Source organism: Copadichromis virginalis, linkage group LG8 (genome assembly GCF_057382275.1).
Source record: "Copadichromis virginalis isolate Kocher_CV1m ecotype Utaka linkage group LG8, C_Virginalis_male_GT1.1, whole genome shotgun sequence".
Classification (NCBI taxonomy): Eukaryota; Metazoa; Chordata; class Actinopteri; order Cichliformes; family Cichlidae; genus Copadichromis; species Copadichromis virginalis.
In genome coordinates, this window is record NC_140625.1 from 22,528,426 (window position 1) to 22,553,429 (window position 25,004).

General features: G+C 39.7%; 1 protein-coding gene across 2 annotated transcripts; it reads left to right on the forward strand.

The window, feature by feature from the left end:
- Window positions 1–4,863: 4,863 nt before the first annotated feature.
- Window positions 4,864–24,909, forward strand: fshr (follicle stimulating hormone receptor). 2 transcript variants are annotated; one of them, XM_085466573.1, is made up of 15 exons: window positions 4,864–5,257; window positions 8,253–8,324; window positions 9,158–9,232; window positions 9,477–9,551; window positions 9,651–9,725; window positions 12,231–12,302; window positions 12,708–12,788; window positions 14,851–14,919; window positions 15,013–15,087; window positions 17,605–17,790; window positions 18,382–18,602; window positions 19,541–19,722; window positions 19,815–20,006; window positions 20,237–20,526; window positions 20,622–20,716. In XM_085466573.1, the coding sequence occupies exons 1-15, from the start codon at window positions 5,067–5,069 to the stop codon at window positions 20,638–20,640; spliced, it is 1,875 nt and encodes a 624-aa protein (XP_085322699.1). In that variant the 5' UTR covers window positions 4,864–5,066; the 3' UTR covers window positions 20,641–20,716. The 2 variants fall into 2 exon arrangements, with proteins under 2 accessions (XP_085322699.1, XP_085322697.1); XM_085466571.1 differs by having other exon boundaries at window positions 20,237–24,909.
- Window positions 24,910–25,004: the final 95 nt, after the last annotated feature.

Sequence of the window (25,004 nt, forward strand, 5' to 3'; positions counted from 1 at the left end):
TTGTGGGACAACAGGGGATTTTATTTGCTGCAACACACTGATATATACATTCTCTATTAGGTTAACAAAACCCGAAGATAATCCAATTCAGATACCCTCAGAGTTATCCTTAGTATGACTTTTGCACTCATTCTGTGGAATTATACAAGTTACAGGCAATCAAAGTACCTAAGGTGTGCTTTTTAATTTATCATTTCAAAGCACATTTGAGCCCTCATATCTACAAGAGATGGACGCATGAAATTTTTAGAGCCAAATTCATTTTAGCTGCAACCAAATCCATTTTACACACTCCAACTGCCAAAAACCCAGAATCCTGTTTTTGTTAAGCACATTATTTTTTTGAGTAACAATCTTTGAGCATCAGTATGATGGAATATGATGACAGTTTTAATAACAAAGCTGCAGCAATCTGGACACTTTTCATTAGTATTCACTTGAACTTGTACACACTACTACGGTACTGTGTTGGACCCCTTCAGGAACTTCATTCTTCTAAAAAAGTGTTGGAAACATTGACATGATGACTGTACATTTGTCGGCTGCACATCCATGATATCCGTGACATCCCAAAGATGCTCTTCCGAATTGAGATTGGTTACTGTGGAGGCCATTGTCATGTCCAAGAAACTGGCTTAAGATGATTTAAGCTTTGTGACTTGGTCTTTCATCCTCCTGGAAGAAGTCATCAGAAAGTTCACTGTAGCGTAGATATGATAGCAACGATACTTAGACAGACTGTGGCACTTAAATGATGCTCAGTTGATACTAAGGGCTCCAAAGTGCAAAGAAAACCCCCACAGCATTACATCACCGCCATCAAGGGAGCATAAATCTAGGCTTTTATGTTATTTACACCAAATTCTGACCCTAGTGTCTGAATATTGCTGAAGAGATTGAGATTAATCAGTTTTTCAGTCTTATATAGTTGAATTTTGATTTGATTTGATATACCTTTATTAGTCCCACAAGGGGAAATTTCATTTCATAAGGCTGCCGACCTATTGCACGCAATGGCGGCGCCATCTTACCCTCCGACCATACATACATTACACAAAACATCACATGGGGAAGACAGGTCAGAGAGGTATAACAATGGAAAATGCACCACATGAGGAAAGATAAGGAGAAACAAATAACTCCCCCCAGACTGAGCTCCAACAAGGAGATCAGTTTGAGAACAGAAAAAAAAAAACACCTCTGCACATAGCACATGAAAAAACTCTTAATACACCAAAGAAACACATGACAAGCAACAGGGGAGGGTAAAGGGTGAGGGACAGCAGATTTAGACAGTACATCTGGGCCTGCAGCCTGTGCGCTGGTCTCCTTGATCCACCGTCAGCATCGGAAGGGAATAAGCATCGAAGGCGTTTGGAAAGGGAAGGTGGATGAGTGTGCGCATATCAGTGTATATGTATGTGTGCGTGTCCAGAGTTCAGCTGAGACAGTGTCCTTCGCCCTGCTAGGCTAAGTAAACAGTCTTCCAGCCAACCCTAGGTTTTAGAGAACAGACTGTGAGAGAGTGTTCCAGGGAAAAGTAATACAAAAAACACAAGACTAGACAAGGACATAAGAGGCTAAGCAGGGAAGCTAAGGGAGAGGAGGAGGAGGAGAGGGTGACCCTGATGACCCTGTAAAAATTTTAGCCTCAGTTTTTAGTTCTAGTTTTGACATTCTGTGCATTCAGAGGTGCTCTTCTGCATACCTTGGATTTAACAAGTGGTTGTTTGAGATACTGCTGTCCTCCTATCAGCTAAGACCATTTTCCTGAGGCCTTTAACTCAGAAAACTGCTGCTCACTGGATATTTTCTCTTTTGAACCATTCTCTGTAAACTCTACAGAGGTTGTGTGGGGAAAATCCAAGTAGATCAGAAATACTCAGACCAGCTTGTTTGGCACCAACAACCACGTTACGTTCAAAAACAAACTTTCTTTGCAATTCTGGTGCTCTGTTTGAACTACAGGAGGTCATCTTCACCAATCTATACATGTGTAAAAAATGCTTAAAAAGTGCAATTTGTGTTAGATTTCATGGTTCATGTAACCATGTAGGACAAAAACTAGCGACAGCATATGAAAGGGAACCCTTAGAGATGCACGGTGTGCAATACACTGGAATTGCAAGGATGTTGAAAAAAATCTTCAGGATATAAAAGTGTTTCATCAATATGACTATATTACAAAATGATTTTGACAGAGAAAGAATCCCAGTTAGAAGATTGGCCTGGTATGAAAATGTAAAAAGAAGGGAAAAAAAGAAAAAAATATATTTTTAAAGAAACCTTTCACAGTTACAGTTGTTGTACAAAGAAAACCATCTGATTCTGAGGGTGTCTGGTGGGAGGCACTGATTGATTTTTCAGACACACTGTTAAGAAAGGCTCTTTTCTAAAGCTGTTTGTTCAGCATCATCATTAGTCTACCTTTTCATTTTGGCTTCTCACAGTCACAATCAAAAGAGGACATGGACACAATTACAGTGGCTTGCTGTCCCACTGAATCTGTAGCAGACCGCAGAAATGAGATTGCCTAAATGGAGTGCAAAATATGTGTCTCAAAAAAAGAATTTTTAATTGAAAACACACACAAGAAAAAGAGCAGGAACTCCCTAATATTTTCCACCTCCCTCACAAAGGTGTCGAGCAATCAGCAGCAGATTGATCCACAAATTCAGCTGGAGCGCACACATGCACACAGGTGCTGTACAGCTTCTCCCTGCTTAGTCCTTCATCTCTACTCCCTCCAGCTGTGCTTGTTAGACTCTGCCTATCCTTTCTTTTTCCTTCTCTTTCCTTTTTTTGCCTTGTGTATAAGCAAGCCACTGTGGGAGAGTGTATCCTTGTGTGTGACAGAGTGTGCGTGGTCGTGTCAGGAGCTCAAGGCTGCATTTTTCTTCCTGCTTTGGAATAAATTACAAGGAGCTCTTTTCCTCAACCACATCAAATTCCCACAGTCCACACAAGCACACACGCGCGCGCGCCTGTATGCACACACACACACACACAAAAAATGTATAAATACAAAAGATGACAACATGAATGGAGAGCAAAAGCCGAACATTAAAAAGAAGAAAATGTCAAAGGGAAAAGAAACTGTATATGGTATTTCTTTTTTAATTACTGTGTGTGTGTGTGTGTGTGTGTGTGTGTGTGTGTGTGTGTGTGTGTGTGTGTGTACCTGAATCCTGAATGTCCTTGCAAGCTGGCTGCGTGTCCTGCTGACGTGTGAGGAGAGTGTGGTAGAAAAGAATATTATGTCCACTATTATCGAAATGTGCTCATCATTTACAACAAATATGAGACAAGAGACAAAACAGATTCACACCTGGTGCCTGTTCTAATTTTTACTGTTTCTGGCACGACTTAATGCTTAAATGCTTTAAAAAAACAAAAACAAAAGATAAGTACATGTAGGTCTGAAACAGTTCCTTACTTGGATGTGAAACTAAAGGCAAAAACAAAATATAAAGGCATATGTAGATATCTAGATACCACAGAGACCTGGAACATTCTAATATAACAGAGTCGTTAAACTAATTAACTGAATATTCTGGTTTTAGGTTAAACTCCAAGCATCAGCTACAAGCTTTGCCTTTCATATCAGCTGACTGTCCTGCTTTGTTTTTTGGTGTTGGCACCTGCCAGTACGGAGGAGATGAAGAAGACCATGGAGAAGATTCATTCATGTAGTGAAGGAAGAAATGCAGAGAGTTGGTGTGACAGAGGAGGATGCTAGGAATAGGATGAGATGGAGGCAGATGACCTGTTGTGGCAACCCCTAAAGGGGGCAGCTGAAATAAGAAGAAGAAGAACAACCAAGAGGACTGTGCAGCTGAAACTAAACTAAAGAAGCTTTTTGTAAGCCTACTTGTAACCAGTAATGATGTAAGGATATTCATCTATACACTAACAGACACTTTATTAGATACAACTGGCTGGTACTGCCTCAATTCTTTGTTGCATAGATTCATCAAGGTACTGGAGTAACTTCTATGTGATTGCATGATTACATATCTGCTTTACACAAACTCTCAAGCAGGTATACATAATAAAGTGGCCACTTATGACCAAATGCCGAAAGGCAAAATCGAGTAACCTGAGATTAGACTCCGACCGAAGGCTCTTTGCTACATGTCTTTTGCCACTCTTTCTATTTCTCCCTACTTTACTGTCGCCTCTTTACTGCACTATATAATAACAAGTGAGTGTCTGACGAGTGTATAAGGTACTGCATATTTGGCAGCAAGAGTGTTTTTAAGAAAAGCTGTCGTAACGTGCACTGAAGCTTTTTAGGCAGGACCAGATGACTCAAAGGAAAACTGAAATTTCCATCTGCAGTCATTAATATTTGTGGCACTCTTCTGTTCAGGAACCTGAACGCTTTTCCATGCGTATACATGAAAAGCCAGGGGTGGCAAGAGGAGCAACAAAACCTCAACACAGATGAGCGCAGGCACTCAGGGAAACAGGGATGATAAGTCAGATGCAGAAAATATACAATGAAGTGGTGTGGAGTTGGGTTGCACAGAAGCTTGCAGATGCACGACAGCCAACAATGAGGTTAAATATTATTTTTTTGATCTTATTAAAGGGATCTTTACCTACATTTGACATAATAGGACAGGAAAAAGAAAATACACATTCACAGAAGGAAGAGGACTGCACAGTTTTTCACAGCGCATCACTACACTTATTCTTCTCTTGCAGTCTCAGCTCATAGAACACCAGTCATTTATATCTTATCAAGACGTATGCTCTGTTCTGGAAGTTGTTACACAGTAGAAAAACACACATAACTCCACCCAGCTGAGACCTCCTACATCCTCATACTCCCATGAGCTTTTCACACGCCCCCAGCATTCACTACTGCATGACAGAAAACACCAAAACACCTCACATTTCTCTCTAACTGACCTGGCGCTGAACCCCCGAGCGGACAGACAGGTAAAAGCGTTCATATCAAATGTGGAGCGTGGACCAGAGACAATATCAGAGTAAAAGACACAAAAAGAAGACAAACTAGAAAAGTGAAACCACTCTGTGGACCCTGGCAGACTGAAGTGATGTTGGTAATGACACTAATGATGCTGCTGATCGTTACGATAAAGACGGCAGCAGCCTCGGCGCGCGGCTCTGAAATGGACATTAGACCTGGATTTCATCCCAGTTTGGCCAAACAAACCTCGTGCCCGTCTTGCCAGGTCATGTTTGGAGTCACGGCGTTTCCCTCCAACATCTCCAGCGCCCAGTGCCTGTGAGTACACACAAACACACAAGCACACAGAGACTCACACACAAAAGGATCCACTGGTTGTGGATCCAGATGTTTACTTTTTTTGCCATCATTGTTAGATTATATTAAGCTACCATGCCTAATCATCATCAATGTAACATTATAATACAGCGCTGTGCGGAATGAAACTTTACTGTATGATACTGTCAGCTGTTTGTTATTTTTCTTTGTGTTTCATCCTGATTTTAAAGAAGCACACTATTCATTTAAATGAATTAAATTAATGTGATGTAATATTTAAAGTGTAACACTGCTAGAGTGGTGAAAAATTCATATAAATCCCCTGAAAATTAGAAAAGCCCATAGAAAGCCTTCAATGGAGTGTCACACATGTTAATAGATTTTATTCCCCATTCTGTTTACTGTTTTTAAGGAGATGTATGTACCAGTTTTCCTCGGATTACATTATTCCCCCTCCCCTCTAAATGAAGTCTACCTATCACCTGATCACCATTCTTTTCTGGTAATTGTTTGCAGGCAGTATTTGATAGCATGCTTACACTTTTCTTTCTTTGAGACTCACAAGAGCTAGAAAAACTAAGGAATAGTCAAGTCCAAACCAGCAGAGCCAAAAAGATACCTTTCTGTCTTTACCAAGCTTTACTAAATACATGATCCCAGATATTCAATAATGCAGCTTAAAAGTTTTTCATTCCTTTTTGAGTACCCGCATCTCTCACGCTCCACACATTAAGTTTAAAATAGACCCAGTGATGTAATTCGAGTTTTTTTTCTTTCTGTAGCTTGAAAGTTTGCTTTCAAGAAAGCCTGAAACTTTAAACCTGAACAACCACAAAGTACATAAATTATAGCTTCTGCTGTTTTGTAGTCTGAGCTGATTTCCTTATGTGGAGCAACTTTAATTTGTATAATTGGCGACATCCCTCAAACTGACATGCGAGTGGAGCAGCAAATGTGTCTATAAATCCCACCACCCATTCACCATATTAAAGCTATACAGTAGCTATGAAATGTTTACAAATTTGAATCTCATCCGTGAACGTGCATAATCATCCGGACGTTCCTGTCTAATCCTCGCTCATCTGCCTGGACCAGTGGTTCAGTTTTGCTCTCAACTTGACTCGGTTGGTTTCATTAAACATTTAGTGATTCGGGGAAATGCATGCAAAGTTTTTCTGCTCATCCTCGGCACCTTGTAGCGCAGCAGCAGCTACTTACTATTGTTGGCCACTGAGCAGGTAGCCACAGGTTAAAGACCCCCCGCTGAGTTTTCTTGTAAACAAACAAAATGAAGGGTTTAAAAGTCAGAGCTTCCCACCAGGACAGTCTGGGTTATGAGCTTGCAGTCTTTTTCTTTTTCTTATGCTACTTTGTGTGTTACTGTTATCAATCAGCAGAATACAGGATGAAACTGTCGAAGGATTGCGCATTGTGTTGTCTGCACTATAACACGATGATTGCCTTAGCTGTTGCCCAGTTATGATAAAGTCCTGTTTGTACATTTTTTTTTAATACAGATTAAGCAATCAAGACATTCATTCATGATTTTGGTACCAGGAAAATGAGCAAAGTTCCCATCTTTAGTGTAGAGAAATCCAAGCCTCAGGTAAAGTTAGGGCTGTGCGATATGACCAAAATCTCATATCCCGATATAAGAATTCTATCGTCCGATAACGATATAAATCACAAAAATGTAACATTTTCTGTAAATTCTGTGAATCTCGGGCAGCTCGACTTGCGGGAAGTGTTCCAGCTGTGCGTCATGTAGCTGGAGTCGAGTGTTTTAACCGATGCATGAAACTATACATTTTTAGACATAAGTTGTAAAGGCCACAGTTTTCTTTGTGAGTATTGCGGGGAAAAGCCTGTTCTAATGTTTGAGTCTAAGGTTTATTTTTTAGGACCTGGCGGCTCTTTTTTAATTCTCATCTGTAAATAATCTGCTCTTTCACGTGATTCAGTTTATTTTGAAAAGTCTCAACAGGATCTTGAGCTTTATTGTGAAAGGTTTATGTGGAACATAAACAAGCGGACACGCGATGCTGTTACAGTCGTTGTTGCTAACCACAACAAATAAAAACAGGCGCTTGTCCGTCCCTGTGGTTATATAAAATATAAGAGAAAGAGAGAACTTTAAGAAATTAATATAGCCACTACAGTGACCATCAAAACGATGAAAAAATATTGCCGTAAACAGTTTATTTTACAACACCACGAAACAAACGATAGCGTAAAATGAAACTTAGACGTTTTTATATTGTCATCCGATATATATCGTTATATCAAACAGCCCTAGGTAAAGTTATTTCTACTTTCATAGTGTCACTTTAACCTGTAGTGCTTGATTAAAGGTGACATGATTGATTTAGGTGTCTCATGCAGATCTGAGGGTGATGCCACTCATAGTAAACAGTGACCTTTTGCTTTGGCTGCTTATTTGCAAAGAATCTCAAGGCCTTCCAGAGAAAGAGACAGGGTGAGGTGAAGATTAGAATCACCCTAAGCATTTATTCAAACTTCTATCGAAACGTACACACGAGCAGTTTCTCCTTACACAATCTATCTTTCCAAAAAAACAGAACAAAAAAACATAGCCTATGAGTAAATACAGCTGACACACACTCAAGACAAGGACACACTTGTGGCAGAAGAAGCAAACATCCCTAGAGATGCGCTGCGATCTCCCAGGAGGCCATGCGTGTGTTCTCTTCTGCTCTATATTTTGCTCGAAGGTCAAGGCTCGGGAACAGTGGGGATATTTGCAAGTATGCAGTAAGTATGCTGCAAGTATGCAAGACCACATGCAAAGAGCTTGGGAACTCGTGTAGACTTTCTTCACATATATTTTGTTTCACACATGAAAAGAAAAAAAATCTCATCGTGACTGAGTAACTGACCTTCTTCAGTGGTCAGTGTGCACACAAAGCCCCTGCGAGCCTTGTGATCAGTGTGAAGTGCTGAAACCTGATGTGAGTGGCTGTTTCTGCATCAACAGGGAAGTTAAGCAGACGCAGATCAGAGAGATTCAGCAGGGCGCCTTCTCCAGCCTCCAGCACCTAATGGAACTGTAAGTGTGCGCCTGTCGATTATGTTTGTTCTTCGATGCGGAGCATAATGTGCTGAGGAGGTCAAAACACACGAGATATGGATCATCCAAACAGACGGGGAATAATTCAGTGGCATTCCAGGAATGCCACTGTATTCATTCAATAAAACAATTGATCTCCATATTGGGGATCAATTTTTTTTTATTGAATGAATAAAATCACTTTGGTCCACATTCATATTTAACAAGAGCTGGAGTTATAGATATTGATTTTGTACTCATGTGACAATTTGTACACGGTGCCAATTACGTTATCACTTTGCTTTCTACATAAATATATTTCTACAATAAACTTTTATAATTAGCAAACAGTGATTTCAAATTAAATTGTTCTTTTTTTCTGCTGCTATGAATCATTTTAATTAGTAGTGATTAAAATATTGCTCAAGCAAGGATCAGTTGTTCAGCTTCAAAAGTGAAAATAGTTGCAGGTGCTGACTCTTACATGTTAAAGTGTAAAAGAAAGCAATCACAAGCTAAAAAATGGGCAAATGTTTGATAATAGATTGAACTTTTTAGTTGCCTCTGTTGTGATTTTCATGATTCATCTGCAGAGTTTATTTAAGGGACTTATTGATTTTAAAACCATAGGAATTGCAAATAGAAACTGTGTTTTGCACATATATTTAACCAGGGTGTGTCCTACACCCAAAGTTTGTTTTTATTTTTTAATAACTTTACAGGAAAAATCCAAGGATTCTGTCTGATTTGAGACATCGATTACAAAAACCCCTCCTATAATAACTTTTAAATTCTTTACTTCTTCTTTTACTCATCATTACTGCCAACTACAGGACCATATCTGAGAACGACATGCTGGAGAGTTTCGGTGCTTTTGCCTTTTCTGGCCTCCCTCAGCTCACCAAAATGTGAGTATACTGATTACTAAAAGCCGCTGACTGCATAAAGCAGATTTTATCCTACATGTTTGTGTTTAGTCTTTGTAATGGAACATGAAGAGCTCCGGCCTCTGAGGAAGATCACCCAAATAATTGAGAAGTTAAGCATCCGAGGGGTGGCGGAGACAAAAAAAGACTCCAAAGAATGAGTGTGAATGAATAATAGACCACATGATTTTTTTAAATATATTTCATATTCGTGTGTTTCCCTCAGTTTAATATCTAAAAATGCTGCTCTGAGGAATATCGGGGCTTTTGCTTTCTCCGACCTCCCTGAACTCAGTGAGATGTAAGTATAACTGGCAGGATAATAGCACCTGTGAAACCCCGTAATTGCAAACCAGTCATTTATATTAATGAGAATCTGACTGAAATATGTTTCTTTCAGAATCATAACAAAGTCAAAACACCTGAGTTCCATCCACCCCGATGCATTCAGGAACATGGCAAGACTACGGTTCTTGTGAGTACTCAGTGAGAGTTCACATTTCTACCACAGTTTGTCTCTCAAAACTGATTGTGAGTCCAAAATAGGTCACGGGTGACAGCCCTACTTCTGATGGCCCGCAAATGATCAAAGACATTATTTTTTAATGAGCTTGGCTCCCCGGTGTCACCCTTCATCCCCAACATGGGGGGGGGGGAAAGTCTTTTTTTCCACAAAATGACTTAAAGGCCATTTCATGACTGCTACTTTAATTTGTTGCAAACGAAAAAAGTCTTATTTTATGTCTTTTGAAACAATCTCAAAGTAGCAGTTTATAAAGAACACTGCAGCGCTCAAATCCCTAACAGACATTCTTAACTGTTATTGTTTGTCCCAATTTGTGAAAACTGGGACACATAAACAGAAATCTGTGACAAAAAAGAATAAAGCGATTGCTTTTTTAAAGAGGGCCACCTTAGTGCAAGTTTAGTTTGTTTTCAAATAGTTTACTTGGGGGTCGTGGGGATGTTATTATTCTTGTTTCCGGCTTTGCAAAATTTGTAGTTCAAAATACTCCTTATTCATCTTATGCAGCCTATGGAAATAATCCATTTCATCTATGAGCAGGTGGGTGAGGCTCTAGACCAGGGGTCCCCAAACCCAGTCCACGAGGGCCGGTGTCCCTGCAGGTTTTAGATGTGTCCTTGATCCATCACAGCTGATTTAAATGGATAAATTACCTCCTCAGCATGTCTTGCAGTTCTCCAGAGGCCTGGTAATGAACTAATCATGTGATTCAGGTGTGTTGACCCAGGGTAAGATCTAAAACCTGCAGGGACACTGGCCCTCATGGACTGGGATTGGGGACCCCTGCTTTAGACTTAGAGCCAGACCTGTGTAAGAGGATTATAATAGGAATTCTGGCCCTCTTTAACATCACACAGAGCCAAAAGTAGAAAAAAACTGTCGGAGCAGCCTGAGGCCTGAGCTTTTGGCTCACAGGTATTACTTGACTATATGAAAGGTCCTGGGATTGAAATTGTACACCGGTTGATGGGTGATTTTAAAAGATTTTAAATTGGCTGTATTGGCGCCTACACCTGATTTAGAATATTTTAAATGGCTGATCCTGTTTCCTGATCCACTAAAGGAAACACGAGAAATCAAATCAGAAGTCACTGACTGACAATCAAAGACAAAGACCAAGGAAACACTACATATACATACACACACACAGATAGGGGTAACAGCTGGTTTCCAGTTGGTTATTAAACAGATGAAAACAATCAGACAGTCTGATGGCCGAATGGCAAACAATCACAAAAAGAGGTAAACGTAGGAAGTAAAACCAAACATAAAACAGGATGTAAACAAGAGACAATTAGACATGAGGGCTACGACTAAACGTGATAGGAGCAACAGGAGAACACAGAAAGCAGGAGAAACTACATGCACAAAGAAACATAATATAACCCACAAATATAGCAGGGACCGAAACACAACAAATGGCCTACATTACAAAAACACGTTGGACCTCATTGGTAAACGGTGCCTATGCACCAATCTGTGCATAAACCATGAATATGAATATTTCATGCACAAATCTGTGATTCATCGTAGCCCGAACCCTAACCTTTAATCCAGGAGTTCTCAAACTTTAAAGGGTCTTCATAATGTTGACATCCAATTAGCTGGTTCAGACTTAAAATCACTTATCAACATGGAGTGACTCAGAGATATATTTAGTATAATTAGCTACCTGGCTGGTTAATAAGCCAGGCTACTCAGCAGTTGTAGCTCAGCGCCCCCTGAGAGGAGCAAATGTTTTCATGACAGACTGATGTGAAGTGTCACAATTATATCAGAGTTTCTGCAGTGAAAATGTGGGAGGAAGCAATGGATACGTTACACTTTTGTTATTAGTAGAAAGTTTCTCCATTAGTATACATGTCTCTTTCAAGGAGCAAGACTTTATTGTAATTCTTTAAAGTTATCTTGAGCAAAAGTTCTCCAGGCTTTCTGAAGTTTTTCTTTAGACACTGTTTGCTTTTTTTAGTCATTTTTATTCCACCTGACCATTTTCAGAGGAATGGGTTTTTGTTTTGTTTTTTTTGTTTGCTTGTTTTGTAAGTCACGTAATGCTAAAATATGAATCATAAGCATGAAAAATTCACCTAACTTGGGGGAGAAACTAGAGTTGTATTTTTAGGCAATTTGTTACTAGCTGCCACAAAAACACATAATTTGTCCCCATTTTTATTACTGAATTTTTTAAAAATGCCAATGATAGCACACAGAGCAACGAACATAAAATGGCATTTTTGCACCAACAATGAGATTCCCGAGAATCGTCTTTAAGTTATGTTAGGATGGCAGACACATCAGACATCAGTATGTCTTTGTTATTTTTTAATCTAATTTATTACAATGGATGAGACAGTGTATGTGATTTTATCACTGCTACTCCCTGCTTAGTGTCTGCTTTTCAGAGGTTACAATTTAGTAACATGTTCTGGTTAAACCTTTACTTTTACATCACAGGACTATCTCCAACACCGGGCTCAGGATTTTTCCAGACTTCTCCAAGATCCATTCCACCGCCTGCTTTCTGCTGTAGGTCTCAGTACAATTACAAAAAACGATCTCATATACACGCCTCCACATGTGAATTTATAGGCTATTATATGCATACAGAATTAAATACTCCCATAAGAAATCACACCACTAATCATATATTACTGCAGTAAGAATTCAGCAGTTCTTACCAAACAGACTATCAGGAACACGCACCATCTGTCCCTAGCCGTCATCCTTTAAAAATCCATATTCAAACTGTCTCCCAACTGACATCTGTCATCTTCAAAAAGACAGTGGATTAGACAGGCACTGCTGAAGGCTTCCTAATGTTTTACACCTTCTGCTGTTTTGGGGGGGTTTTCCACTAAAAAATGTATTTCTACCACTTACTTAGCAATAGTGGTCATTTATCTTAAAGTTTTTGTTCTTTGTACTGCTTAGGGATCTTCAGGACAACAGCCACATAAAGAGAGTCCCTGCCAATGCCTTCAGAGGCCTCTGCACTCAAACCATTGCAGAGATGTAAGCGATTCATCTTTCTTTTTTAGAAACACATCACCCTCACAGATCCAAGTGGGCATTACATGCACAGTGATGAATGTTCCACGAAATGCTCTTTGCCCTCTTCACTGAGTTTCTCCTTTTTTCTATGTTTCATACTCATACTTTTATTGCCTTTTATAAATTTTTGTGCTTTCCTTTTCAGCTGCAGATCATTAATCTAACATAAAATTACATTTTTTTGCTTTTTGCATATGTCACAGATTGTTTTCTTTGAAAAAAAAAATGAAAGCATTAGTGTAATTTTGAGATAGCAGTAATTAATTACCTCTATTTAAGGCTTCTTGATGCTTTCACTCAATCATTTTCATCTGTAAAAAAAACTGCTGCTAGTTTAAAAATTAAGATTTTAAATCAACCCACATACTAATAGAGCAATGTTGTACAGAAGAGTGAGCCAAAGGTTCTCCACAATGATGTAAGAGACCGATAAAGTCATACAGAAACAACTTACCAAAGTTATGCTACTCAAGGTGATTCTACAAGCCACCAAATTCTGGGGAGTTTAGTTTTAGTGTTTAATTTTTAACAGGACTTCAGAGAGTCCTACGAAAACTTTGTTAGCAGTCATTTGGTAGGTACAGATCGAAAATTTGAGTTAGCATTAGTTCAACCATGACAGGTTCCAGTAGTGAAGATGCAGCTTAATTGCTAATGAATTATTGATATCAATCCCGTATTACTGAAGCCAGTGTGACCTTTTTGATTTTAAAAACCTTTGCTGACAGCACTACTTTTACTTGTAGCAGTAGTTTAGCTGTTTGTTTAATGTGCCTAAATCACCAGGAGCTTTAGCCAGCAATAGGTTAGCTTAAAAGTTAGCTTAACATAGGAGACAGCAGTGGAGCCACATTTCTGTATAATTTACTGTATAACTTAATTTATAATTTATCTACTAATAAAAATTGTATTTGTTCAGCTCTTGTGGTTTTACAGGGATGATATGTCTGACTATTTCTTGGCTTTAAGTAGCTTATCGGGCAGTCAGGAAGTTACTCTACCTATCCAACAAATAGTCTGGCACATAACCTCGTGTAAAACTGTTTTGATTTGGGGTTTTTTTTTTTTACACTTTCAAAAAAACAATATAATGTGTTAACTAATGAGTCTTACAGGAGGGAGTAGGTGGATTTTTTAAACCTTTGAATTGTGCCAGGCTAGTTATCATTATTATTATTTCCTTCCAGGCTTTGTACTAAGCTAATTCAGAAAGGGTGGTACCAGTTGAAGGAAATAAATGTCAAATTTGCTTTTACATGTAAAATATGTAAGTATGTATCACTAAATGCCACTCACTCATCATTCCTACAGGAATAAATGCACTCTGCAGTCCCAGTTACCTCTTATGAACTCTGATAACTGGGAATCAAACTGCATAGTCTTCAGCTTATGAAGAGCAAAAAGTCTACTTTAAATTCTGTGTCTGATAAATAAATATTCGTTCAAATTCAAAGCTTCAGGGCCATCATTGGTAGGCTGTGACTCTCTGCACCCAGACTTCAAAGCAAGTTTATTATTCTGTGACTGCGCGGTAAAAAAGCGAACAAAACCATCTTTGTTTGTGCAGCTTTTATCTACAGAACTCAATGTTCTCCAATTCAGTCAGCAGTGCCGGGCTAGTTGTTATTATTATCTTTTTTTCCTACCAGACTTTGTGCTATAGTAATCCAGAAGGCTGCTGGCTGTAAATTAATAGAGATGGATAAAAGGATGCAATCAGCACTCAGCAAGAAGAAGCTGGATTTTTTTTCCATAAATGCAGGATCCTTCCAACAAAACATTTTGATGGCAGCGTCTGAGATCCAAAAGTAGGAAGCAGAAGAGGCAGTAGAAGGCGACACAATCATATCAACGCTTTACTCAGTGTTGCACTAAAACTCTTTGTATTTGTACAGCTTTACTCACTGAGAACAAAAGAAGTGCAAACACTAAAATTGGCATTGATAGCTAAGTAAGTTTACAGTTGGAAATGTTCTGTGTTGGAGCCACATGACTGTAATTTGGCTTCCCTTTCTAATGACAGACGGCTCACCAGAAATGGCATCAAGGAGGTGGCAAGTGACGCCTTCAACGGAACAAAGATGCACAGATTGTGAGTCACAGGCAGAGACACAATTACAAACAGAAGATTTAAAAAAAAAACATACACATTTAACTCCACTCTCTCTTTCTCCCTTGCTCTCAGGTTCCTAAGAGGCAACCGACAGCTTACTCACATCAGTCCCAGTGCCTTTGTGGGTTCCAGTGAGTTGGTGGTACTGTAAGCATGACATTCAACAGTAACTCATGCCTAAATGATTCACCCTGCTCATCATACCTTATTAAAGTCAGAATGTTGGAGAAAGCAGGGGGTGGGAGATGATATCTGCACAGACTTGGAAAATCTTTACAGATCTAAGATTAAAAATAGTTTAGGGTCAGGTGAACATGATGGACTCTACCTGGAAATAGAGATTTCTGTTTATTCCCCTAACAAAGAGACATGTCTACTGAAGTAAGAATCAGACAAATTATTTGTTATTCTTTTGGACTATCATCACTGTGATGTTTTTTTCCTTCACTCCCTGGCAGTCACTTGGCAATCAAACAGTAGCTTCTCTTCAGCTTCTTTCTTTTCTTTTTTTTTATTCAGCTGGCACTTCTCTTAAATCCAAGTGCATTTCATGAAAATTTATATTTTATGAACTGATCAAATCTCTATTACAGACAGCACACTAAGGGGAAGAGAAGAATCTGTTAAAAAGGCAGTTCACCCCTAAATTAAATTAATGCATTTTTCCTCTGGGCTGTGGTGACATTTATCCATCTAGATTGTTTTGGTGTGGGTTTCCCAGCTTTGGAGATATTAGCTGTAGAACTGTTTGCCTTCACTTACATGTGACAGAACTGAAAGACACTTGCCTTGCGGTGCTTAAACCATAAAAAATATTATAGTACTGTGCAGAAATCTTATATTTTAGAGTGAAAATTGTAAATGGATGCAGCGATTCTTTAAAACAGTGTAGAACGCAAGTGAGAGAGAGTTTGTCCTGACCTAACCCGCACACTGTGATAACGATTTGCACCAGAAATTTCACCTTCAGATTCATCACTCCATAAGACCCATCCACACTGATTTTCAGTCCAGTTCTTGTGTAATCTGGCATGCCTCAGCCTTTTCTTCCTGTTTTGCTTCCTTAAGAAGGGCTTCTTGACAGCCATCCTTTCACTGAGAGCATTTCTCATGAGCCTTCAGTGAACAGCAGATGGATAAGCTGAAGGGCCTGATGCGTCTCTCAGGCCCTGTGTCACGTCTTTGCTGGATTTTTTTCCTCCCATTTCTTATGGACAGGAAGTTCAAATGTTGTTGTTCATCTGCTGTCGATAGTTTTAGGGGCTGCTACTTCTTCTTTTCTCCTCCACTTGTCCAGTTTCCCTCATTTTTCAACACATTGAACACAATAACATGATTTGCCAAGCTTTTGGCTAACAGCTCTTAGGGAATCACCTTGGCTAAAAAAAATGTATTTTATGCCTGTCAAACTGCGGTATTATTTTAGTATTTCTGGTATATTCAGTTGAAGAAATTGGAACAAATGATGTGTTTCTGTGACAAGCTGCTTGTAACAAAGTGCCTAAAGATACAATTTAGAACTGGTTCTTTGCTGAGATTTTTGTTATGTATAGACACGGCACTAGTTAATCACTTGAGTTAGGTGCTATTTTTATGCTTGAATGATTCATAGCTGAGTGTTCAGTAGTTGAACAAAACAACCCAAGTTTCCTTGTGAAAATGGTAAGTTTCGAGGATCGGACTGAAACTGAGTGAAAAAGCAGCCAATGTCCAAGGAAAGACTGAAAGTCCTTCTGAAAGCCTGGAAACTTGTTGCTGAAGACCACTCTGTAAAAATTTTAAGACACCAGGAGACGAAATCATAAATGCAGTGGCACGAGTTAAAATTCAACTCAAGGCCCTTTGTCGCATGTTTTCTCCTACTCTCTCTCCTAGCTTTGGTGTCCAATAAAGGCAGAAAAAGGCTTAAAAATACCAAGAAAAAATGTCTCTTTCCCAAAACATGGCCAGGTTACTCAACAACAAAAACATATTGACAAAGCTTCCTGTGAGCAGGAGGAACTGTTTGCTTTCTGCTGCTTCCATTACAGCTCAATCGTGAATGGAGGCCATTAAGGTTTATCATTATGTCTTATAATGTGAACATGCCCCTCATTACAGGGAAATCCCAGGTGATAAGGCCTTTATGTAAGTTCCCCAAAGAAGGTCCACTCTCTTATGTTATGTCTTATTTCTTCTTGGTTATCTCTGCCAGGACCTACTCTTTAAAGTCCTTGTGATATGTTAATTTCCCTTTCAGGCCATGTCAACCTTGCGTAGGTTATCTAGGGCATTTTATCCATCTCCTCCACCACCAACCTTTGAACTCTTGGGGGGCAGTCACTATTTTCTATGTTCATCAGTTGAGCTCTGGTTTTTGAGATGTGGTCTTTGAGTAGAGTAGAAAGAAAACAAGGTTTGTTGAGTTTTTAAAAGTTTGTTTGTAGACAATTTAACTACCTCAAAGAAAGACTCTATTACGTTCGAGAAATGACAGAAATTTTGACCAGAAATGTCTTCAAAACCAAGCAGCTCACACCAAAAGAATTACTTCAATAAATACCACTAGAGCCCAGAGGAAAAGTATGTCTGTTTGCTTCTTGGGGGTGAACTGTCCATTTAAGCATGCTATTGATTCCGGAAATAAAATTTTAACTCACTTTTTTTCTCCGCTTGCTTCTGCAGAGACATCTCTGAAACAGCCCTTGCCTCTTTGCCAGACTCGATCCTTGGAGGCCTCAAGAGGCTGATCGCCGAGTCAGCCTTCAACCTGAAAGAACTTCCTCCTCTTCAGCTCTTTACCAAACTGCGCCAGGCAAAGCTGACATACCCATCACACTGCTGCGCCTTCCTGAACATGCACCGAAACAGGTACGCGTGCTCTGCCAGTCAAAAGACACCTGAAGATGTTTTTTTGGAAATTGTATGAGATTTGGGGGAAGTTGCTTCTTCACTTTGTTGCAAAGAGTTACCTGGTAGGATTGAAACCACTCTTACTGTTTATTAAATGTGGCACTACAGTGTGAACTGTCTGTGAAGCTTACATTCAGTCGCTTCAATCCAGTGGCTCTCTCACTGTGGGGTATAAAGACTACAAAAAGGCTGGGAAAAAAACTATGAAGTGAAACTAAATTTAATTTGATTTTCTTTTGTAAGCGAAAATATAACAAACAAGATTTTTGATGCTGTTTTGGATCATAAATAATAATGTGGGCTGTTAGGCGTGAAGCATTTTTGCCTTTTGAAGTGAGGCATGCCAGGAAAATGTTGGGAGACACTGGGATGAGCCCTTACATGGACGTACACAAATGTGTGGGTTGGTTTGTTTTATGGTCTTTTCAAAATCCTATTTGTCCATTTCTGGTTAAATGCCACTGAGTCAACAGCTCAAGCAGTTGCTGAAACAAAACTCATTTACTTTGTTCCTGTGTTGTCCACTTTGTGTGTATTGTTGTGTACTAGATCGGGATGGCACTCACTGTGCGACAACCCCGAGGCTAAAAATAACCTGCACTTCTTCAGGGAACACTGCTCCAACTCCACCTCCATCACCTGCAGCCCAGCCCCTGATGACTTCAACCCCTGTGAAGATATAATGTCTGCTGCCCCCTTACGCATCCTCATCTGGATCATCTCTGTCCTTGCCCTGCTGGGCAACACAGTAGTTCTCCTTGTATTATTAGGTATGTTATGTAATTAAAAGGTATTTGGATATTTATGTCTAGAACACCTAAATAAATATTTCTCCAGCTCCATCACTGGAACTGACAGATCTTCAGGCCTTTCTGGTTTAAAGTAAACCCAGGAAAACTTTTTAATACATTGTTTACCTTCTCAGTTAATCTATTTTATCAGAGACCATTTCCTGAAACCTGACCAAAGACTTTTTCCCCGAAACTTAACCAAAATGTGTGTTTCTGCCACTTTATTTGGCTATAATTTAACATTTTTGGCTATTAACTCCATTTTCTGAATTAGGTATCTCAAACGTTTGACTTACTCAGAAGTTTTAGTTAGTAAGTCAAAACCTTGAGATGCGTAATTTAAATATTTGAGACAATAGCCTTAAATTTTGAGATATTTTGAATTTGGGTGTTGTTAGCAGCGAAGGCAGGAGGAACCCAAGCTGTGGCTCTGCTGCTCTGATCAGTCTGCAGTTACACATATCTGTGTGAAATACGCTCGGATGCCCTGTGGGTTCTGAAACCTTTCCTTTCATGTGCAGCATAGGTTTTGGGGAAACTGTAGCCATTCTGAGGGATTAGACACATGGACTAGCCATCCTTTGCCATGGGCCTCGAAAAGCCTCAGGCGCACCTCACAGGACACGCAGTTTCAGAAATGCTCTAACCCAGCTGTTTAGCCATGACAGTTTACTCCAAATTGTCTGGAAACTTCCTTTTACTTGCCCACATTTCACGTTTCCAAAGCAGCGAAATAAAGAAGTGACTGCCCATTTTCTGCTTAACATATCCTACAACCCCATTAAAGGTGCTAATGCCATTGCTACCATGTTATTCACCCATTTAATATTTAATGTTATGGCTCATTGGTACTTTGGATCTGCTAAGTGGATTTTATTGCTGCTATTTATTTATTTGTCTTCTTTATCTGTGATCAGGCAGCCGCTATAAGCTGACTGTTCCTCGATTCCTCATGTGCCACCTGGCCTTTGCTGACCTCTGCATGGGCATCTACCTGGTAGTCATTGCAACCGTGGATATGCTCACACGTGGACGGTACTACAACTATGCTATACACTGGCAGATGGGCTTGGGCTGCAATGCTGCAGGCTTCTTCACGGTGTGTATTCATCACATCACATCACATAGTGACAACGCTCATTCAAGCATGTGTTTGAATTGTAAAGTAGCGTGTCTGTGTGTCATTTACAGGTGTTCGCCAGTGAGCTGTCAGTGTTTACCTTAACAGCAATCACCGTGGAGCGCTGGCACACCATCACGCATGCTCTGCGACTTGACCGCAAACTTCGCCTGAGACACGCTTGCATCATCATGACAATAGGCTGGATCTTCTCCTTGCTGGCTGCACTGCTGCCCACAGTTGGGATCAGCAGCTATGGCAAAGTGAGTGTTAAATTTCACCACTACATGCTGATACAATTACTACAAGGTGGTACTTCACTCCTTTCTTAAACCAACCATCACTCTACTTTTATTGCTCTACTACTTTTACTACTACCGGTACTCCTAATACTGTAGGTGTCTGCTAATTTAGCCTGCCAGTCCATAGTTTATATTGTTGAATTATGTCAAGACCCCCGAATACTGTTTATTGTTTTTATTTCTTCATGCAGGTGAGCATCTGCCTCCCCATGGATGTTGAGTCCCTGGTCTCCCAGTTCTACGTGGTCTGTCTTCTCCTCCTCAACATCTTGGCGTTCTTCTGTGTGTGCGGCTGCTACCTCAGCATCTACCTCACCTTTCGCAAGCCTTCATCAGCGCCAGCCCACGCCGACACCCGTGTGGCTCAACGCATGGCCGTCCTCATCTTCACAGACTTCATCTGCATGGCTCCGATCTCTTTCTTCGCCATCTCAGCTGCCCTCAAGCTGCCTCTCATCACCGTCTCAGACTCCAAGCTACTGTTGGTGCTATTCTACCCCATCAACTCATGCTCCAACCCCTTCTTATATGCCTTTTTCACCCGTAACTTCAGAAGGGATTTCTTTCTCCTCGCAGCTCGCTTCGGGCTGTTTAAGACTCGAGCGCAGATTTACCGGACAGAGAGTTCCTCGTGTCAGCAGCCAGCGTGGACCTCTCCAAAGAATAGCCGTGTTATCTTGTATTCCTTGGCCAATACGCTAAGTCTAGATGGAAAACAAGAGTGCTGACCTTTACCCACATTTACAGGTATGGACTTTTTGCCTTGATTGCATATTATATCGATACAAACAGGCTGCTAATTCCTTAAAATGATGCCTTAGATCATGAATTTCGATTACTACCTGGGAAATTTTTTCTGTCTTCTTAGACCAGAAAGATCTAAGAAAAAACACAAAATTCAACCAAGTGAAAGGCAAAAGAGCTGAGAACTCATTTTTGACAATTTGACCCAGGAGTCTGCAAAACACAGTGATTGTTAAAATAAACGATGCTCTTGCTCTTGCTTCTGTTTGTGCTCCTAATCTGATTCTGTGTTTATTGGGCTTGAGCCAGTGAAGGCTTCCACTGAAGACTGCGCTTCGGTTAATAAATAGCATCCAGAGACCCAGCTCTCAACAGAAGTGATGATCCTCCATATAAAGATCTGGGTCAGTTCAACAAAGAAGTTGATGCTTGTCTCTGTGCAAGTCTGAGATCTCTGTTAGGGATGTACATGTGTGGTCAAGATTAGACTTCCAGGCCATGAGACCAGAGGTGTACAAGTCACAAAAAGCTTTTTATAAAATTATATTTATATGTCGCCACAATCTGAGCAGTTCAGACCCAAGAGAAAGCATGCATACCTACCATGTTTTCACCTCTCCTTTAAGGTTACACATAAATCACCATGTTTCAATCATAATAGTATCAGCTGACTATTCAGCACAAAGTAGACACAGTGTTCAGTGGCGTGTCTAAACTTGGTTACCTGAGCTATGCACTGCAGCAATCCATGCAAACATGACCACAAAAGAACTAATTATACACTCACTGGCCACTTTATTAGGTGTACTTGTTTGGCTGCTTGGTAATGCAAATACTTAATGAGCCAATCGCATGGCAGCAGCTCAGTGCATTCAGACACATAAACTGGGGCATTTTCAAGATTTTTTAAATGTGGTGGCATGGCAGAGACCAAGAATACAGTAGAGGGGGGAATTTAAATATTTGATTTGCAAAAAGATCAGAAAACTGACAGAAATTATTGGGTATGATTTTTGGTGTGCAACCCTGTGTTTTTTATTACAAGTTTATTGTGTGAAAAGTGGTGGAAAAAAAGTATTTAGACTTAACCTAAGTAAAAGTTGTAATTACACTTAAACAGCTTAATAGTTCACAAGTTATATAATCAAAATGTATTCAAAGTGCCTAAAGTAAACACACTCTTTATATAGAATGGCTATTTTTTTCTCGTCTCTTTAACGAGGCAGCTGTTGATGAGTTTGATTCCTGATATATTGTTCAATAGGTTCATTTATAAAACAAATACAATTAATGTACAAAATAAAAAGAAGCTAAGCTTTAAAATGAGTATTATGTAGTATGAAATTATAACAATTGTATCCAAAATAAAATGGAATCAAAAGCGGAAAGTAACATAACAAGGAAGCATTTAAATAAAGTACAAGTACAATAAATCTCTGCTTCAGTAAATTACTGGAGTAAATATACTCACTTACATTTCTAATTGTTGATACCAAGCTTTCATCCAATGGTGTTGACCATTGCAAGATTACTAAAGGGGGGGGGATGCCACTCCAAGCTCCTCCCCCTCTAAACATGCCTCTATGTAAACGTAATCAAGACAACCTGCTAAAGTCCAAAATGAGCACCAGAATGGGAAAAAGGTGATTGGAGTTAATTTGATAGTGTCATTGTTTATGGAGTCAGATGGTCCCACATGTCGCCACAATCTGCTGGCCGGACTGCAAACTGATAGGATAGCAACATTAACTTAAATAACTTCTGTACAATCAAGGTGTGCAAGTTATGTAAGAAAACTGGGCATTGCTTAGTCTGATAACTCTTGATTTCTATTCTGACGTTCTTATAGTAGGTTCAGAGTTTGATGTAACGGAGCAAACTGAGTCACAAAGCTCAGATCATCTAAAACTGATTTCTTGAAAATGAAAAGGAGTTCACCACAGTCACCACATTTCACTCCAGGAGAGCACCTTTGGGATGTAGTCAAATGGGAGATCATCATCACCAGTGTTGGGTAAGTTACTTTAAATTAGTAACTTAGTTACATTACTAGTTACTTCTATCAAAAGTAACTCAATTACTTCAAGTTACTCGTTACTTTCAGAGTAACTAGTTACTAGGGAAAGTAACTTTGGTTTTACTCAGAATTCTCTTGTTAATGTGTTGCTTCCGTAACTGGATACCCAGCAAGATTGCCAGTCTTCTAGCTTGCTTACTTGCCACAAGTGCACTGTGCCACCTACCAATAGAAAGGAAAAAATAATGTGCACATTTCCACAAGAGAAATCCCACGCCTGATTCTATCCTAGCCTGCTTTTCACATCCAACACGAAAACTGCAGTTTCGATTGTACTCAGAACTCGGAAATTCTGCCTTCTGAATAGGAAGATGTAGGTAACACCAGACTGAAGATGAGCTGCATACAGGGCTGGACTGGGACAAAAAAATTGTCCCGGGCATTTTGACTAGAGACCGGCCCACCATTATAGGAAAAATCATAAAGCCTTTGAATGAAAATAAACACTGTTGTGACAGTGATGTACACTGTTCTGATGGTATATATGTATCAATCTATCAATTGTTTGTTGCAAGACTCAGATAATTATTTTTTTTAAAAGTGAGACATTTTAAATGAGAATAAGAAAGTATTTCTTTGTGCCCCCCTTTCCCTTTTAATGCCCTACATGCCGATCAGCTGATCACTGATCAGTTTCATTGAAGTATAAACAGGAGAGGGAGGGTGAGAGGATGAGAGAAGAAGAGGCAGCTGTGCGGCGTAAACACAGAATAACTCCAGCTGTGTGTCTTTGTCATTGTAGCTGAAGTCTGGGAGAAACTGTTCCTTTTCACCTCAATACGAAACGCGTAATATTTTCTCTGAATACGAGATGATTCCGTTTTTTACGGGACGGTTGGCAACTCTAATAATTAACCTTATGAACAAAATAAAGTTCAACATCATTAACTTCATAGCACCCACCCAGCTGTATAGAAACTCCGTCATGCTAGCTAGCACGCAGTACGAAAAAGTCAGCATAACGAAAATAAACTCCACCTAAACTTGGTTCATATCTGACCCAGATGGACTGCAGGTTATAACTTCTTACCTGAAGTTCAGTTCACCTGACACTCTCGGACCAGCGGCCGCTTCGGGTCTCTCCTCCTGCCTCCCTTTTTCTTCATCCACTTGCTAATGTTATTGAATCTGTGGAAGCTCCGCGATAGCCACCACACGAAGTAACGAATAACGAGCCTATCTAAATCCCAGTAACAAGTAACGCGTTCCCGGTTTTGGCATAATAACTAGTTACCGTGCTCGTTACCACAATAATAACGTAGTTACTGTAACGCGTTACTTAATAACGCGTTAGTCCCAACACTGATCATCACAGATGTGCAGCTGATAAACTTGCAGCACCTGTGTGATTCTATCACATCAATATGGACCACAATCTCTGAGGAATGTTTCCTCCACTCAATTCCAGTTGAATTTCTTTTAAAAATTAAGACAGTGTGAAGACAAAGGGGTGTTCAACCTAGCAAAATGTACCTAATAAAGTAGTTAGTGAATGTAGTTGGACTAAATCTGGGTCAAACAGCTCTTCTAGACACCCATGGGTTCCTTTTAACTCAAGTGACGTGCCAGATGGGTGGCAGTAAAAGAAGAAAAGAATGGAGGGGGGAGAAAACTAATGACTTCATCTACTATGTAACAAACACCATCCGTCTGGCATCCCGAGATAATCTAACAAACTAAAATGCTCCAGAATGGTTTTTAAGCAGGTTGGATGCTTGAGATTTCAGCATATGCACACTGCAAAAAAACATATTCATTCAACATTCAGTGCTGTGATTGAATGATATTCATTAAGAAGAACACTGCAGGGACCTGCTGATTAACAATCTCCTCATACACCCAGTCTACTAAACCTCTCAATGTCTACAATTTGCCACCAACTCTGTCTATTTTGTAAGCCACAGACCTGTAATTATCTTTGAAATGTAATTGTGTTTACGTTTTCAAACAAACATCCCATTAAGTGTCACTTTTGAATCTGTTTTTCTGAAGAATATTTCAATGTGCTGTTTTTTACACTATTTTATAAAGTGTTTTATTATATCCTCTCTGCTGGAATAGAATTTGTATGATGAATGTGAGCGTTCGAAGAGGCGTGACAAACAGAAAAGCTCTCTCTCAGACACACACACATATGC

What these genes read in the sequence shown, in the direction of transcription:
- fshr (XM_085466571.1), top strand. Translation starts at nt 5,067, where the DNA reads ATGTTGGTAATGACACTAATGATGCTGCTGATCGTTACGATAAAGACG. An exon ending in ATGGCAAGACTACGGTTCTT is followed by an intron (nt 9,726 to 12,230) that starts GTGAGTACTCAG and finishes TTTACATCACAG; the next exon opens with GACTATCTCCAACACCGGGC. An exon ending in TCCACCGCCTGCTTTCTGCT is followed by an intron (nt 12,303 to 12,707) that starts GTAGGTCTCAGT and finishes TGTACTGCTTAG; the next exon opens with GGATCTTCAGGACAACAGCC.